Raw genomic sequence first — 13,724 nt, 5'->3', positions numbered from 1 at the left:
ACTATTAGATGAACATTATGGTTGTGTCTAGCTGAATGTCATCATCTCAGCTGTGCAGTTATTAGTGTTGGAGGTCTTAAGATCACTTTTTGATGATCTTGGTCTCGTCTGGGACTCGACCACATTTGTACTCTGTCTTGTCTCGGTCTCGGATATTGAGGACTTGGGATTTTATTTCAAGACCAGTCAAGACCATAGCTTTGGGAATATCAGTAAATTGCTTTTGCATTATCTGATTTATTTGTTAACACCCTAACTATGATTGGGTTTAAAATGTCGCCTCAAATGCAACCAATAACCCTAATTAAAAATGTGTTGTTACCGCTAACGACCCCTCCCTGCAATGGTAAGCATGGAAAAGGAGTGTTGAATAAAGATGCTTACGTTAATTTCAGCTCATACTGTTTGAATGTGGGTGTTTTAATGGGAATGCTGATCTTTTTAGATCAATTTGTGAAGTACCTGTGATCTCATTCCACATTTTATTGTGTGTCATGTAATGTGGGAAACTGGTCTTGGTCTCGACTTGGTCTCTGCCCCTGAAAGTCTTGGTGTTGTCTTGTTCTCAATAAACTCTGGTCTTGGTCTTGACTTGGTCTCGGTTTGGGCGGTCTTGACTACAACACTAGCATTTATTATGTACTTTGTCAGAAAATCCAAAACGCCATGTGTACAGTTCCGCCAAGTTTCATGAAAATCTGGTCAGTACGTTTTTCGTAATCCTGCTCAAGTAATAAGAGAGAAGAGCACTGAGGAAGGGGAGAGGGATATAGACAGAACGGGAGTGAAATAAAGAGTAAATGAAGAAGGGATTTAGGGATAGAAAAGCAGCACTGACAATGGTGGAAGAGAATTACCTTAAGACAATAAAAGTATGCCAGGATGAAGCAGATAATAATCTTGTGAATAAAATCAAAGGTAATAAACTATAAAGCATTTGTTTACAGAGTGTAAACAACGTAGTGTTGAATGCTGTGCTTCTTTTCGCCCCATCAACACTTGCAATAAATGTGTGAATTTACATGTCCCTTAACTCCTAACAAACACACCCCTGTCTTTATAAATATCATAATTTATTCATTACAGCTCATATCTGCAAATCTGCACAACTTTATTGTCCACTAGCCTCCTCTCTTTCTCACCACGGAGACACAGGAGGGAAGGATGGTGGTGATGGTTGAAAGGGAGGGGGGGGGGGAGAACGGTGGTAGGAGAAAGGAAGATGAGGGATGTGTGGGTTAAAGATGGTTAGCTCAAAACCAAGTCTGAACTGGAAAGGGCAATGAATGGTGTTCCTGCATGTTTGGAAAAATGAGTTTTACAATTCTGATACTCGTATATCTAAAAATGAATCTTTTGACAAACTGTTTCATATTCAGCTGCCTGCCCATTTTTACACAGTTAAAGTACAAAATACATTTTTGTACCTGCACTCCAGAATAACACATAAGTATATTCCAATCTGAGGCCCCAATCATCAGGGCAATGTCGTTTGTCCCTCCGTAAAATGTTTAAAGTTTTTAAACTTTAAGCTTTGTGCTATGCTAAGCTAACTGACTGACTGTAGTTAGCTTAGCATAGCACAAAGCACTTTTTTACTGCACAGACATGAGAGTTGTATCGATCTTCTCATCTAACAAAGAAATGCATTTGGTTAGGTTTAGGCACAAAACTCCCTCTGCTAACTTTGTTGCTCATCAATGGACAAGAGCCCATGGCTTGATGAAACGACAGATGCTGTCAATTATACGCTGTGTGGTATGAAAAGCGTTTCATGTGACCTTTGAAGAACTGCTGCTACGTGCAAGGCAGTCGTCCTGTGTGAGGCGCAAACAGCTGAAGGCATCTGTAGCATTTTTTTAGAATTTGTTTTTTTGGTGTGACGCCCTTCATGCCAATTGTCGCTGTCTCCCTCTAGAGCAGTGGTTGTCAGACTTCATTAACAATATTGGGGGAGCAGCAAATATAAAAAGGAGCCCAGTTGAATTTGATTGAAAAAAATAAATGATTCAGCACAATCAGCAAACTTTTTTAATTTCCCTATATAAATCATGTTTATTAAACTTAGAGCCACTCCGAGTTTCCCCGGGTTATTACTGGGTTATTACTTTGCTTGTCTAATCCACTTAAATGAACCAACTTCTTTCATAGTAAAGGTGGGGGAAAAAATGTGCTGTGATAATTTTTTTTAATCATGCTGCAAACAGTACAAAATCTTGATTTTTGTCATGGAGACCACAGTCTGCAGCCTTAAATCTTATGTCTTATATCAACAGCCGGTGTTGGTTTCATGGTGATGATCTTTGGAAAACCTTAAACAAGTAATTTTAGTTGCCTAAACTTAACCAGACCTACCTACTGGCAGACTGGCGGTATATTATTAGAAGGTTTGGTGGCCACACAAGATGACCGTAGGTTGATTTGGGTCCACATGGAGACATACAGTCTAAACTAAAACAGAATTTTGGTGTTTAAGATGGAAACAAGAATTAATTGTTGCACAGTCATGAAACATAGTCCAGGCTTGTTGAAAGAGACCCCTTCATTTTATTGTATTTATGAGTTTTACAAATCAAAGAATACAAGATTGTTTATTTGTTACAGCACAAGGTTGGATTACGAAAAGAATGTTGTTTTGTCCCTTTCATGCTACACACACAGAACTTAAGAGATAATTAAATGTGTGTTAAAATATGGGAACAGTCAAAATAAATTAAAAAATAAAACAATAGCCCAGTTATTTATATACAAAGGTTAAATACATACACACACATGCACCCAGAATCTTATGCTGTGCTACAAGATGATAATATGGTTTTGTCTTCGTATAAAAAAAGTCAAACAGTGTCCATCTTAACTGTGTCCACGCTGTTCCACTGATCCCGACTCTTTTTCCTCTCCTCTGAGCGATCAGTGCAACGCTATGGTGCCTGGTCCGGTTGATCACGCTGCTCTTTAATTGAAAAACCCCGGCTTCCTTTTCCAATGACTGTAGTTCTGTCATAGTTAACACGTGTTTCAGCAATAAAGCTGGAAAAGAAACTGATGAAAAGTTTGAAGGAACTACCGGCTGCCTCATTTACAACCGCTGCCGGTTGCCAATAGAACTGTGTAATACTGTCTATTAAAGATAGACAGTATTACATGACAGTAAAAGAAAGCAATTCTCAAGATTCACAAACACAAGTGAGTGCAGACCACAAGTTAAATTCAGAATCATAATATTCTGAACATGTGATCTCTATGATATCACACAAGTCTCCATGGCTCCATTTTTTTTTCTTGAGAAAGTTCAGGAGTATTATCATAACCAGAGCGGTCTGCAGTGTGTCAGTGGTTCAGTTCAGAAATGACTAATTTCTATTCTTACAGTGGTGCTGCTAAACATTCTCCTGCAACCCACAGAGGGATTATATGGAATTAAACTCATACTTAGGCCAGTGTGGTGACTGTTTAACACACCGAGGCTTATGATGAGCTGAAGAAACCGTTTAAACCTGTGCCAATATAAGAAATGTCCACCAGCCACCACTTTTCCCTGTTTTCTCGTTTCATTTTGCTATGCTTCCTCCGTAGCTGCTTTTTCCTTATCCTCTGCTAACTTTAGCTAAGCCTGCTAAGCTTTTATTACATTTGTCAACTTGTACCATTTTCCCATTGCTTTTTGTTTGCTTTGTTTGGGCCATTTAAGAAAGTAGTTACGTAATACAATTTAATTTTTCTTATCTAATATGAAGGTTTGTCCGACACAGTTTTCATTTGAGTATCAATTTTCTGTTAAGGTGTCATTTTCATAAATTTTTAATATATTCAGCATATGTTCCAGATAGAAGAAGCAAGGATGAAAACTGGATTATATGGCTCACAAACATCCCAAAAATGTCCTAGGACATTAGATGGCTTTGGTCTGATTATTGAAATAAGCAATCTTTATTCGCAAGACAAAAACAACAATGTAGATATATTTTTTCATTTTGTATTTGTGTATTTTGTTTTACTGACTCTTTGAGCTGCATTAAAATATACATGATCTTTTATAAATTTAATAGGTAGTGTTTTGTAGACTTTTAATAGTTTTAAGAAAACTTATGAAGTCATGTATGAGCAGATTACTTGCAAATTTGGAAATGCTTTATCTTCAGATAATTTAATTTCCAACCACTTTCCTGGAGTATTTTGTGAATGTGAACTTAATAATTGTTAACATTTCATGGAAAAGGTTATGTAATTTGGTACTTTTGAGAAATTGTTCACCTGGTTCAGTTTTTTTTATTTTTGGAGAAATAATCTCATAGTTAAAGTTTATGAGCAGCAGTTAATGTCCAGGCGGGAAAGAACAAAAAAATCTTAATAACTATGATATTCTTTAATTGACAGATATCCATCTGGCAACCAAGTAGATGTTCAATTGATTGAATCTGCAACTACTTACCACGAGTACTAGCTGTATACATTTCCCCTAGCCCTTACCAGGAAATAATTTATTTGTAGAAAATGATTTGTATTTTCTTTTAGGAAATTCGTAGGAAATTAAAATAAAGCATTACTTCCCATTTTTCAAGATTACACAAACTCTTACTTGTAGAATGGGGTTTTGTCCACCTTTTCTATTTTCTCATACTTCACCCTCTCCTCTCTCTCATCTTTCCGGGAGATAATGAATTGTTCCACCTGTGGAAGTCACTGCTCACCATCCCTTGTTTCGTCTTCATTTGCTCCTCCGTTCCCCGCTGCCTCAGCGCTCGCTGTGAGTGGAGGGGTCTCAAGCGCTAATTTGTTTTTGTTTTGCCGCGCTAACCTTGGAGGGGCGACACGCCGTTATTAGCTTCTCCTGCTCTTCTGCTGCCACACATTAGATTCAGGTCGACACGGAAGGCACTTTTCATTTGGATTTAATTCTCCTTCTCCCCCTCCAGCTCACCCTCCCCACCTTCTCCCATCCTCCCCTCAACCCTGCCACCCTCACACTTCTAATTAGATTTGGGGGGAAAATGAACTCTGATTAAAAACGCGGTCTTCTCCAACTTGACACACCACAGGCACACACCCACACACTGTCTGCTGCACACAAACACACACACACACACACACACACACCTGGCAGACACACACACACACACACACACACACACACACACGGCACAGCCGACTGAGAGCCCAGGGCAGGCTGGGAGTTTGTTTGGAAGATGTTGGGAGCTGTGATATATTGGAGGAGCCGACAGTGGCTGCAGTTCAATCCTCCTCCTCTTCCTCCCCCCCGCCCTTCTTCATCAAGTCCTCCATTAGTGCAGATCAGATCAAACTGTCAATCAACCCGGCCCGCCTGCCTGCTTCGATCTGGACTTGTGATTTCTCTCTCTGTCCCACCATGCATTATTAAAACAGATTTTCTCATATCCTGAGAGGAAATTAAAATCTGTGTTGATGTGTGTGTTCGTGTGCCTGCTTGTGTGTGTGTGTGTGTGTGTGTGTGTGTGTCGTGGCTGATAAGGATCTGTTGAGCCTGCAGTTCTTTGGTGGACAGTTTGGCAGTGTCAATCTCAGAGCGGTTGGTTAAGGTGTGCCAGTACAGCCAGAAGATGAGAACAAAAGTCACTGAAGCTGTAATCTTTGTTTTCGTTTATTTTTATTGAGATGTAGAAGCTTTTAGTTGCGGTTGAAAGTTGGAGGTCGGGTGTTTTGGGCATTTGAAACATCCCTATTGCAACAAGGCTCTTGATTCACATCCAGGAATCAAAACTCCACAGTCACATTTAACAAACAGAAATACTTACATCAAGTCACAGAAAGTGCCAATGCCAAGTTCTAATCAGACCTCCTTTTAAGCTTTATGCTGGATCTGTCAACTAAACACATTTTCACTTCCCTTTACAGAAGGGTGATTGTCATCCTCCAGTTAACTAACCAACTTATAGGCCATGTAACCCTTTGCCAAACAGAATGTTAGCCTTTCATTATGTCCAATGACAACATTTTGTAATATTCAATCTTTTCAAAATGTTTTACTTCTATAAATCTGCTTATGAAAACAGTTCAGGATACGTAAATATTGTGCTTATGGTTCATAAATAGTGAGGAGTATGCGTCTGAAGTACTTTGATAAAGGTTAGATCGTGGTTACAATTTAGGAATAGCAAACATTAACTGTCGTGTGTGAGTTGAATGTGACAACATGCAAACTCTGGTCTATTAAGCAATATATTAAGCAATATGAATTTATTTCCTAGGGATACTGGGCTCGGGAATGTATTAATGAATCCAAATCCAAATTCCCTCACCTCAACCTCAACCTCGTCAGAAAAGATTGACTAGCCACCAAATATTTGTTATACCCTCAGTTATTATTTTAGACGATTGTCTAAATAGAGTTTTAAATCATCCAAACCCACAGGAATAAAATTGTTGAAGTGAGTGCAGACCATTTAAAACACCCTCACACTAAAAACACTTAGCATGACTTGGTGTCCTTAATATTACCTGCATATAGATTAAAATACCTCATGAGTCAAAGAAAAAAATTAGATTAATTAATATTATGATATATTATGAAAATAAAAACTTTGAAATCAAATCAAAATACATTAAACAAAGATCTATATAGAGGATAGTCAGTCAGCTGCCTCACCTCCACAGTTAAGATAACTGGGACTGTTTCGAGGAAAATGACAGTTGTGTGACTTCCCAGCAGTACTAAAGCTTATATTAGCTCCGAAAGTGCCAAGTACCAGAGGTGAAAAATATTTAAACTTTTAGCACCACATGCACCACATGCTTCCGATTGATTTTAGTTGTCACACAGCAGTGCACACCTGTAGCCCCTGGAGAGGTGCCAACTTGATATAGCGCCTACAAGAATACTTGCCAACCCTCACGGTTTTCCTGGGATATGCCTGTTTTTCATTTTGCTCTCCTGGTTTCCTCCCAGGGTTACAATTCTCCCAATTTCCCGTATTTTTCCGATTTATGACAAATGTTCACAACTTAGTCCTTTTGGCAACCTATTTCTGGCACTGTACAGACTGTAAGACCTGCAACAACTCTCTCTACTGTTTCCACCCGGACAACAACTTTTGAAGCCTGTTTAAATTATTACATCCGTCAACAAAAAATCTTCAGAGAAATATTATCACTTTTAGTTTAGCTAATTTTGTTCCCTGAGTTGTATCTCAGGCAGCACTCCCTTTCCAGGCAATTAAATGCTTTTAGTTATACATTTATAACTCTGTGTTTGTGACATTGTTTCACTTGTCTATTAGGATGCAGTGAAAATAAGAACATAAATATTATAATGTAATATTTTATTGAATGAAATTAGATGCCATTTATTCCACCCCATGACCAGTCAGATGTTGATATTGGCTTAGTCTGCACAACCCTAACAATGGCAAAAGTATGGGCCATGACATTGTTTTTAATAATAAACATGCATGGCTTCTAAAGTTAATTTTCAGACAGTCACAGGGCGTGAACTAAGACTCCAGCATGAAAGACACCCAAATCACCCAAACCTTCACATTCATAAAAATGACTGATGTCTGGTGTGTGCTACAGGTATGTCTTTAACAATTCTCAGTAGAATATGGAGAATTATCTCCAATATTTAATCTTCTAGCTCGTAGTTAGGACAGGTATAGTTTATGGTCTACCAATCATGGTGAATTTACAGCCTGAAAAGCTGTTCTGAGGGAACAAATGTCCCTGTTCCCACCAGCTGCAGTATTACCAGGCTTCAGTTATGCTTGATCATATCAGCGGCACAGTGACTGATCTTTAACCCCTGCTTGTGATGAATGCGCTGCACTTGCTGCTGATCAGATCGCCACGGCCTCCCCTCCTTTCACACTAAGCTGCTGTATCCCTCGCCCTTAAACAAGCACCCGCAATTAGCACATCTCTTAACGAGGTCGTTAGAAGCCTGGTGTCCCTGGGTCCCCAACTTTACCGACTCCGTTTCCAATCAGGGATGGCTCATCTGGCTAAATGGCACATTTACACTAACACACCACAGACACACAGTCATTTCCATATTAATATAATGGGAGCACGTAGGGGTCATTAAAACATCAGAGAGTTGTAAAATCCAAATAGTAAAATACACGGAGCTGAGAGCTCCAATGATAACGAGAGAGAAAGGTACTTTATGATGATATTTGGTGGTATGAAGTGTTTAATGAAGTCATCTCCCGTATTATCTTCCCTATCTTCTCCATATCACCATAATTTGATGTGAATAGGTTAGGATAATGAGTTCTTATTCCTTGTGATGAAATAAGGGGGTGTGGGGTTGGGGGGGGGGGGGTGAACTGAGGGTCACCCACCTCTGTTCTTTCTTCTCACAAGCAATAACTAAGGTACTGGTGGGATGGTGTGTCTCGTCTCTTTATTCTGAATTGCTTCCCACAATAAAATGGAATATAATATCAAACAGTACATGTGTGTTTTTTGTCTGCTGCTGTTTTTCGTGGTTTAGGCTAGGGCCTGTGTTTCTAATTAAAGAAAAGCTGAATGCTACAATGATATATTTTAGACAATAGTCTACTTTGTGGCAACAGTTTGGGGAAGGTCCTTTTCTGTTTCAACATGATTATGCCCCTTTGCACAACGCCAGGTCCATAAATAAATGTTTTTCCTGGTTTGGTGTGAAAGAACTTGACTGGCCTTGACATGATCAATTATAACCTGTTGTGCACATTCACTGATTATTTATATTACTATTCTTATACTCAACATTATGGTCCTGATGTTTACCAACTGTACTTTTTAATTACTAATAAACTCCATCTCCAATCCAAAGGAAATTATATTAAGAAGAAATACAATAGTAAATTTAACTGCTGAAAGTTGTTATGACGATTCTGCCATCTTTAATTTTTTTTCATACCTAACTGGTTCATAAATGCCTGAATGACTGATGTATTAGAGTTGCTTAATAGCCACACAAAATACTTGCTTCTGATTGGCCTTTAAAATATAATGTAAATATACAGTTGTAGAAATCAAGACTTTAATCAGCGTTTAAAATACTGTACATGTCAGTTAAACCACAGTAGCCTAAACATTTTTTAAAGATGGATCATAATATCATTGACTTGACCTTTTCAGCGGTTTTTCATTTCAGACACATTTCTCACAAATACACAAAGCGAAAATATTGTACTTAGATATTTGTGAATTTGTGTATTCTTCTCTTCAGCTTGTGATGAGTGGACTGCCCTCCCCAGACCAGGGCTGCACCGGGACGTCAACCGCTTTGGACATTCTGCCGTGGTTAGCAACGGGTAAGTGCCATCCTTCCATACTAGTTGAGTCTAATTCATCACTGCTACACTCTATCTGGGAAATACTTTTTTAAATATCCCCTCTATAGAATATCTATAGCCTCTGAATTTACCTGAGATTTGTTGCCTTGTTCAAGGAAACTTGTGCTCAAATCTGGATAAAACACAATCTACTAAACTACTCAATTCACAAGGAATTATTCCTTGGCATATTTTTACATTTCCTTGATGTCTTCATGCAGTGTCCTCTAAGTTTTGGAAGCGCTGAGAACTCTTCTCTGCTTTTCCCTTTCGCAGGTTATGGTTTGTTATGTAGATTGTTTATGGATTGATCTCTCTATCTCACTGTTATATTTAGTTTCAGTTTACACTTCTCCCTTTGCTGGTTTTTCTGAAGCTCTCTGTTTAGAAGCTTGTGTCTCTCCTCCCACTCCACCTCTTGTCTATGTGTAGATGTTTCTCCTGCTTCACTCTCTCAGTAACTTTCTTTACTTTACTTTTTATGTATAAATAGAATATATACGCATATATGCACTGTTTATTCCCTCGAGAGCTCTATTTATAACTTTACTTTTTTTTTAAATCTGTATCGCTGTATTTCACTTGCTTCATTCACACAGAAAAGTTGATCAGTCTAATTCTTCCATACTTGTGCTGTGGTTTTTTCAATTGCTCTATAGTCAGCCTACAAGCCAATCACTCTGTCACCTTCAAAAGAAAAAAACTGCAGAAGACAGTTTTAATAAAATAAAATAAAGGAAACTGCACCCTGCATTCCTCAGCCACAGTTCTTTTGATGATTAATGCTTTTCTTAAAGTCATGAAAAACTGCCCAAATGTAGATAACCTGATATCACGTATAGATTTTCAGAGCTTCTGCAATATAGTCTGATAACAGATATTTTTTTCTTAAACATCATCGGTGTGCAGAATGTTTTATAAGCTAAAATACAAAAGACACCCCATAATTGGTTCAAAAACAATGACATCTTGATGCAGAGTGACTTGGTCTTGCTGGACTCAGACATAACAGTATGACCCTTTAACATCATTTACCCACTGAAAAGTCAGCTTTGAGCGGTAAAATGTCAGCTTTGAACTTTTGAAGGCCAGCTTCGAGCCACTTGCTCCCCGCCCCCAACCAAAGTTCAGCTTTATTTTTAAAAGGTTCTCCTGTTTTATTACCCTGTCTTCATCTCTGTAGGCATTTCTTGTTTATTTAAGACTAGCACTATCTTGCTAGAACTTTTACCTCCTTCCACAGCTGTATGTTTCTGCTGCCCTTTTATTTCTGTATCATTCTCTCTGTATCTTCTTCAGCTCCATGTACATCTTCGGAGGTTTTTCAGGCCTCCTTCTGAACGATGTGCTGGCCTACACCCCTCCGTCCTGCAAGGCATTTTCTAACCCAACTTTGTGTGCTGCTGCTGGGCCAGGCCTTCGCTGCCACTGGATCAAAAGTAGATGTGTCCCTGGGAGCCAAAACCACCTGATCACATTTTTCCTGCTCCTTTTTGCCCAGCACGACTTGGTACGTTACACTGAGGTCCTGTCTGCCCAGTGGAATTCTTTTATCTGTCTCTGTTCTTACTTTTTCCCTAAATATTTTCACTGTCATGTCAACATAATTTTCCTGAAATGTACAGCAAAATCATACTCAAGTGTTATTCCCAAAAGACCAATTTTTCATGAGAATAATAATTATTCTGAAGTATTTGGCTTCTGAAGTTTGTTTGCATACCATAATTATAGGAACAGAAGGTCAATGCTGCAGCAATTACCTCATTTTAAAGTAATTAGGGTCAGTTTTCCTCCTCCCACTCATCTGTCTCTGCCAGATGTAGATGCTGTAGCTTTTGCAGTAGTATTCTCCTTTAGGCAGCTCATTGCAGGTTTAAATAAAAAGCAATAATGAAATATAAATATATATAGATATATAAATATCTGTCACAAGCACGATTGAAGTCTGACAGATTAAAATGTCCCAGATCAGTGTTGCATGACATTACTGTCTTTTCCATATGTAAATCATTTTTATCCCATCCAAACATGGAAATTAGATGTTAGTTTACACTTCATTAAAGCATTACTTGCTTGCACATGGCCACCACATGAATCTGTTTCCTGACAAATTCCAGATATTTTGAAAAAAGAGCCAGATGGACATTCCAGTGCCCCTCCTGCTTTTCAGACTGATGCAAACTGACTCTGACTTTTTACTCCTTTGCTCATCTCAACATTGACATTGAAACACTTGTTAGTCAATTTTGATAAGTGGCGATTGATCAGCGCGCTTCTTATTGGAACTGAATTCCCAGCCGATGAATAAATCTTTTCTAACACAGAAAGAAGTAAGAACTAAACTCTTTTTTTGAAAGGAAGGTGTAGGAATGAAACATTTCACATGTCAAAGAGATTTCACTATGACAGCTGCGAACAGAAGTAAGTGTTAAATGTTTTTCTGATATGTAGTGTTCAATATTAACATAATGTCTTTACTCACAGGAGAAATTCCACATGTTCTTTTGCCTGAGACTACTCACACACATGCTCCATGCACTCAATTTGCATTTTTTTCCTTAACAATCTTGCTGTACTGCTTCACTCGTCAATCTGTGACGAGTGAAATGCCTTACTACATTATTATCCCACTACACAAAACCGCAGACTGCAGCAACAATATAACCTGATCTGCTCACTCCTGTTTGTATGTGTTAATGTGTGTGTTGTGCTCTCTTCCAGACAGTACAGACGAGCAGTGTTTCAAATTCTCAGACTGTGCAAGCTGCACCGCCAACACGCTGGGCTGTCAGTGGTGTGAGGACAGGAAATGTATCTCTGCCTCCAGCAACTGCACAGTGGTGAGTCTTCACTGAGAGTCTGTGAAGCAAGACTGTTAAAAAAAAAACCTGCTAGCCACTGAGGCTGCGATGTTCATTAGGTGTTACAATACCAGTCAAACCAGTGATAACAAATACAAAATGAACACCTCATTTACTACAGTGAACAAACAACATACCAATTATGTTTTCTTCTTCTTAGAGCCTTTCCACTAGTAGGGAAAAAGTTTGTCCTTAGGGTGGTGCTAGCGGGAAGGTGAAGAGGTTCATCCTCTGTGTAGCGTGAATGTGCTCTGTACATTTTAATGCAATGTGCCTATGACATTATAAGATTTAGTCGATGTCATTGCAACCTACCTATTGGATTTTTTTTTTCGACCAGTGATATAAACACTGTCCACTTATTAAAGATCTAAAATCAATCAATCAGCTTTTTCTTCTTTGAGTTATCTGACAACTCTTCATCATATGGGTTTATTATCTTTTATCCTCTCAAGGATGTTAAAAAAAAAGATTCAAGGTTTGTGCGATGTATATTGAAAACGTTGGCACTTTTACTGCTCATTTTGTTTTCTCTCTGTCTCTCTCTATTTTTACTCCCAACCCTGCTGTCTCTGTCTTTCTTTGTATGTTTGTTTGTCTGCATGTTGCTTTTGTCTGTTTGTGTTTGCTTGGGTGGTGATAAATATAAATCTGTGAATGAATCTGTGTGTGTATAGCTAACTCTGGAGCTGGCCCAGCAGCATGGCGGCGCTCTGTCTCTGTCTCGCCCACCATCCATGTTGTCTGAACATCAGCTGAGTTTGTGGAAGCACGGAGCCAGAAGGAGGGGACATGTGTGTATTATTTGACACTTAATACTTCCTGTTAGGCGGCAGGTCAGGTTGAGGTCAGAGGTCAGAGCAGGATTTTAGGTTTTATGGAAAAATAAATGTAAACCCCAATTTACATTTAATTCATGCAGTTAGTAAACCTCACTCCCCGATGCACTGGCGACTGATGCTAGTGGCCATTGGTTTTAGCCTCCTCACCAGCGTGTCTCCCTCTTGTACCTGAGGTCGTCGGTTCAAGTCAGGACTGTGCAGTCCAACTCGGGGGAACGGTTACAAATGCGCACCCACACAGACCTCTAAAATTGTACGATTCATATATCACACAGAATTTTTTAAAATTCTGATTATGGCATTAATGCCAGAGAGACATTAATAAAAATTAATGAGTGATTCTTACCAACCGTGTAATCCAGGCTTTTCCTCTACTCTCGTGACTGTTCTATCCATTTCAATGATGTTGCGCTGGAAATTATTGGCAACTATTTTGTCCCAGGTTGACAGCAATTATTTTTGCATTAAAATCTAATCAAAACTGAAATAAAAAAATAAAACATGCAACAAACTAGAGTGCATTTTAAATTCTTCTTTCATAGAATTTGTGGCAGTGTGGTTGTGTTTAACTGCAGATAGTTATTGTATGGATTATTTGATGAGAAATAAACTTGAGCACTATTACGCACAGAGAACATGGTGATCGTCAGATCAACATTAAAGTAAATTCACTTTAAAAGAGTCATCATCTGCTCTTGGTAAAATATTTGAGCTGCTGTATT

General features: G+C 38.7%; 2 protein-coding genes across 2 annotated transcripts in view; both read left to right on the top strand.

Moving 5' to 3' along the window:
* Window positions 1-10,752, top strand: part of LOC119913375 (attractin-like protein 1) — a gene marked incomplete at its 3' end in the record, with an annotated part of 72,616 nt that extends 61,864 nt beyond the window's left edge. The window contains exons 11-12 of the mRNA XM_038732787.1: window positions 9,194-9,278; window positions 10,599-10,752. Coding sequence (XP_038588715.1) covers window positions 9,194-9,278; window positions 10,599-10,752 — 239 coding nt within the window. The remainder of the gene's footprint in view (window positions 1-9,193; window positions 9,279-10,598) is intronic.
* A 1-nt stretch (window position 10,753) lies between these two features.
* Window positions 10,754-13,724, top strand: part of LOC119913374 (attractin-like protein 1) — a gene marked incomplete in the record, with an annotated part of 61,021 nt that continues 58,050 nt past the window's right edge. Inside the window, 3 exon segments of the mRNA XM_038732786.1 lie at window positions 10,754-10,809; window positions 12,021-12,139; window positions 12,838-12,954. Coding sequence (XP_038588714.1) covers window positions 12,898-12,954 — 57 coding nt within the window.

Source organism: Micropterus salmoides, unplaced genomic scaffold (genome assembly GCF_014851395.1).
Source record: "Micropterus salmoides isolate LMB-PRFRI ecotype aquatic unplaced genomic scaffold, ASM1485139v1 Ms_hic_scaffold_2, whole genome shotgun sequence".
Classification (NCBI taxonomy): domain Eukaryota; kingdom Metazoa; phylum Chordata; class Actinopteri; order Centrarchiformes; family Centrarchidae; genus Micropterus; species Micropterus salmoides.
The sequence above is the reverse complement of the archived record's forward strand: the minus strand, read 5'-3'. Positions and strand labels throughout refer to the sequence as shown.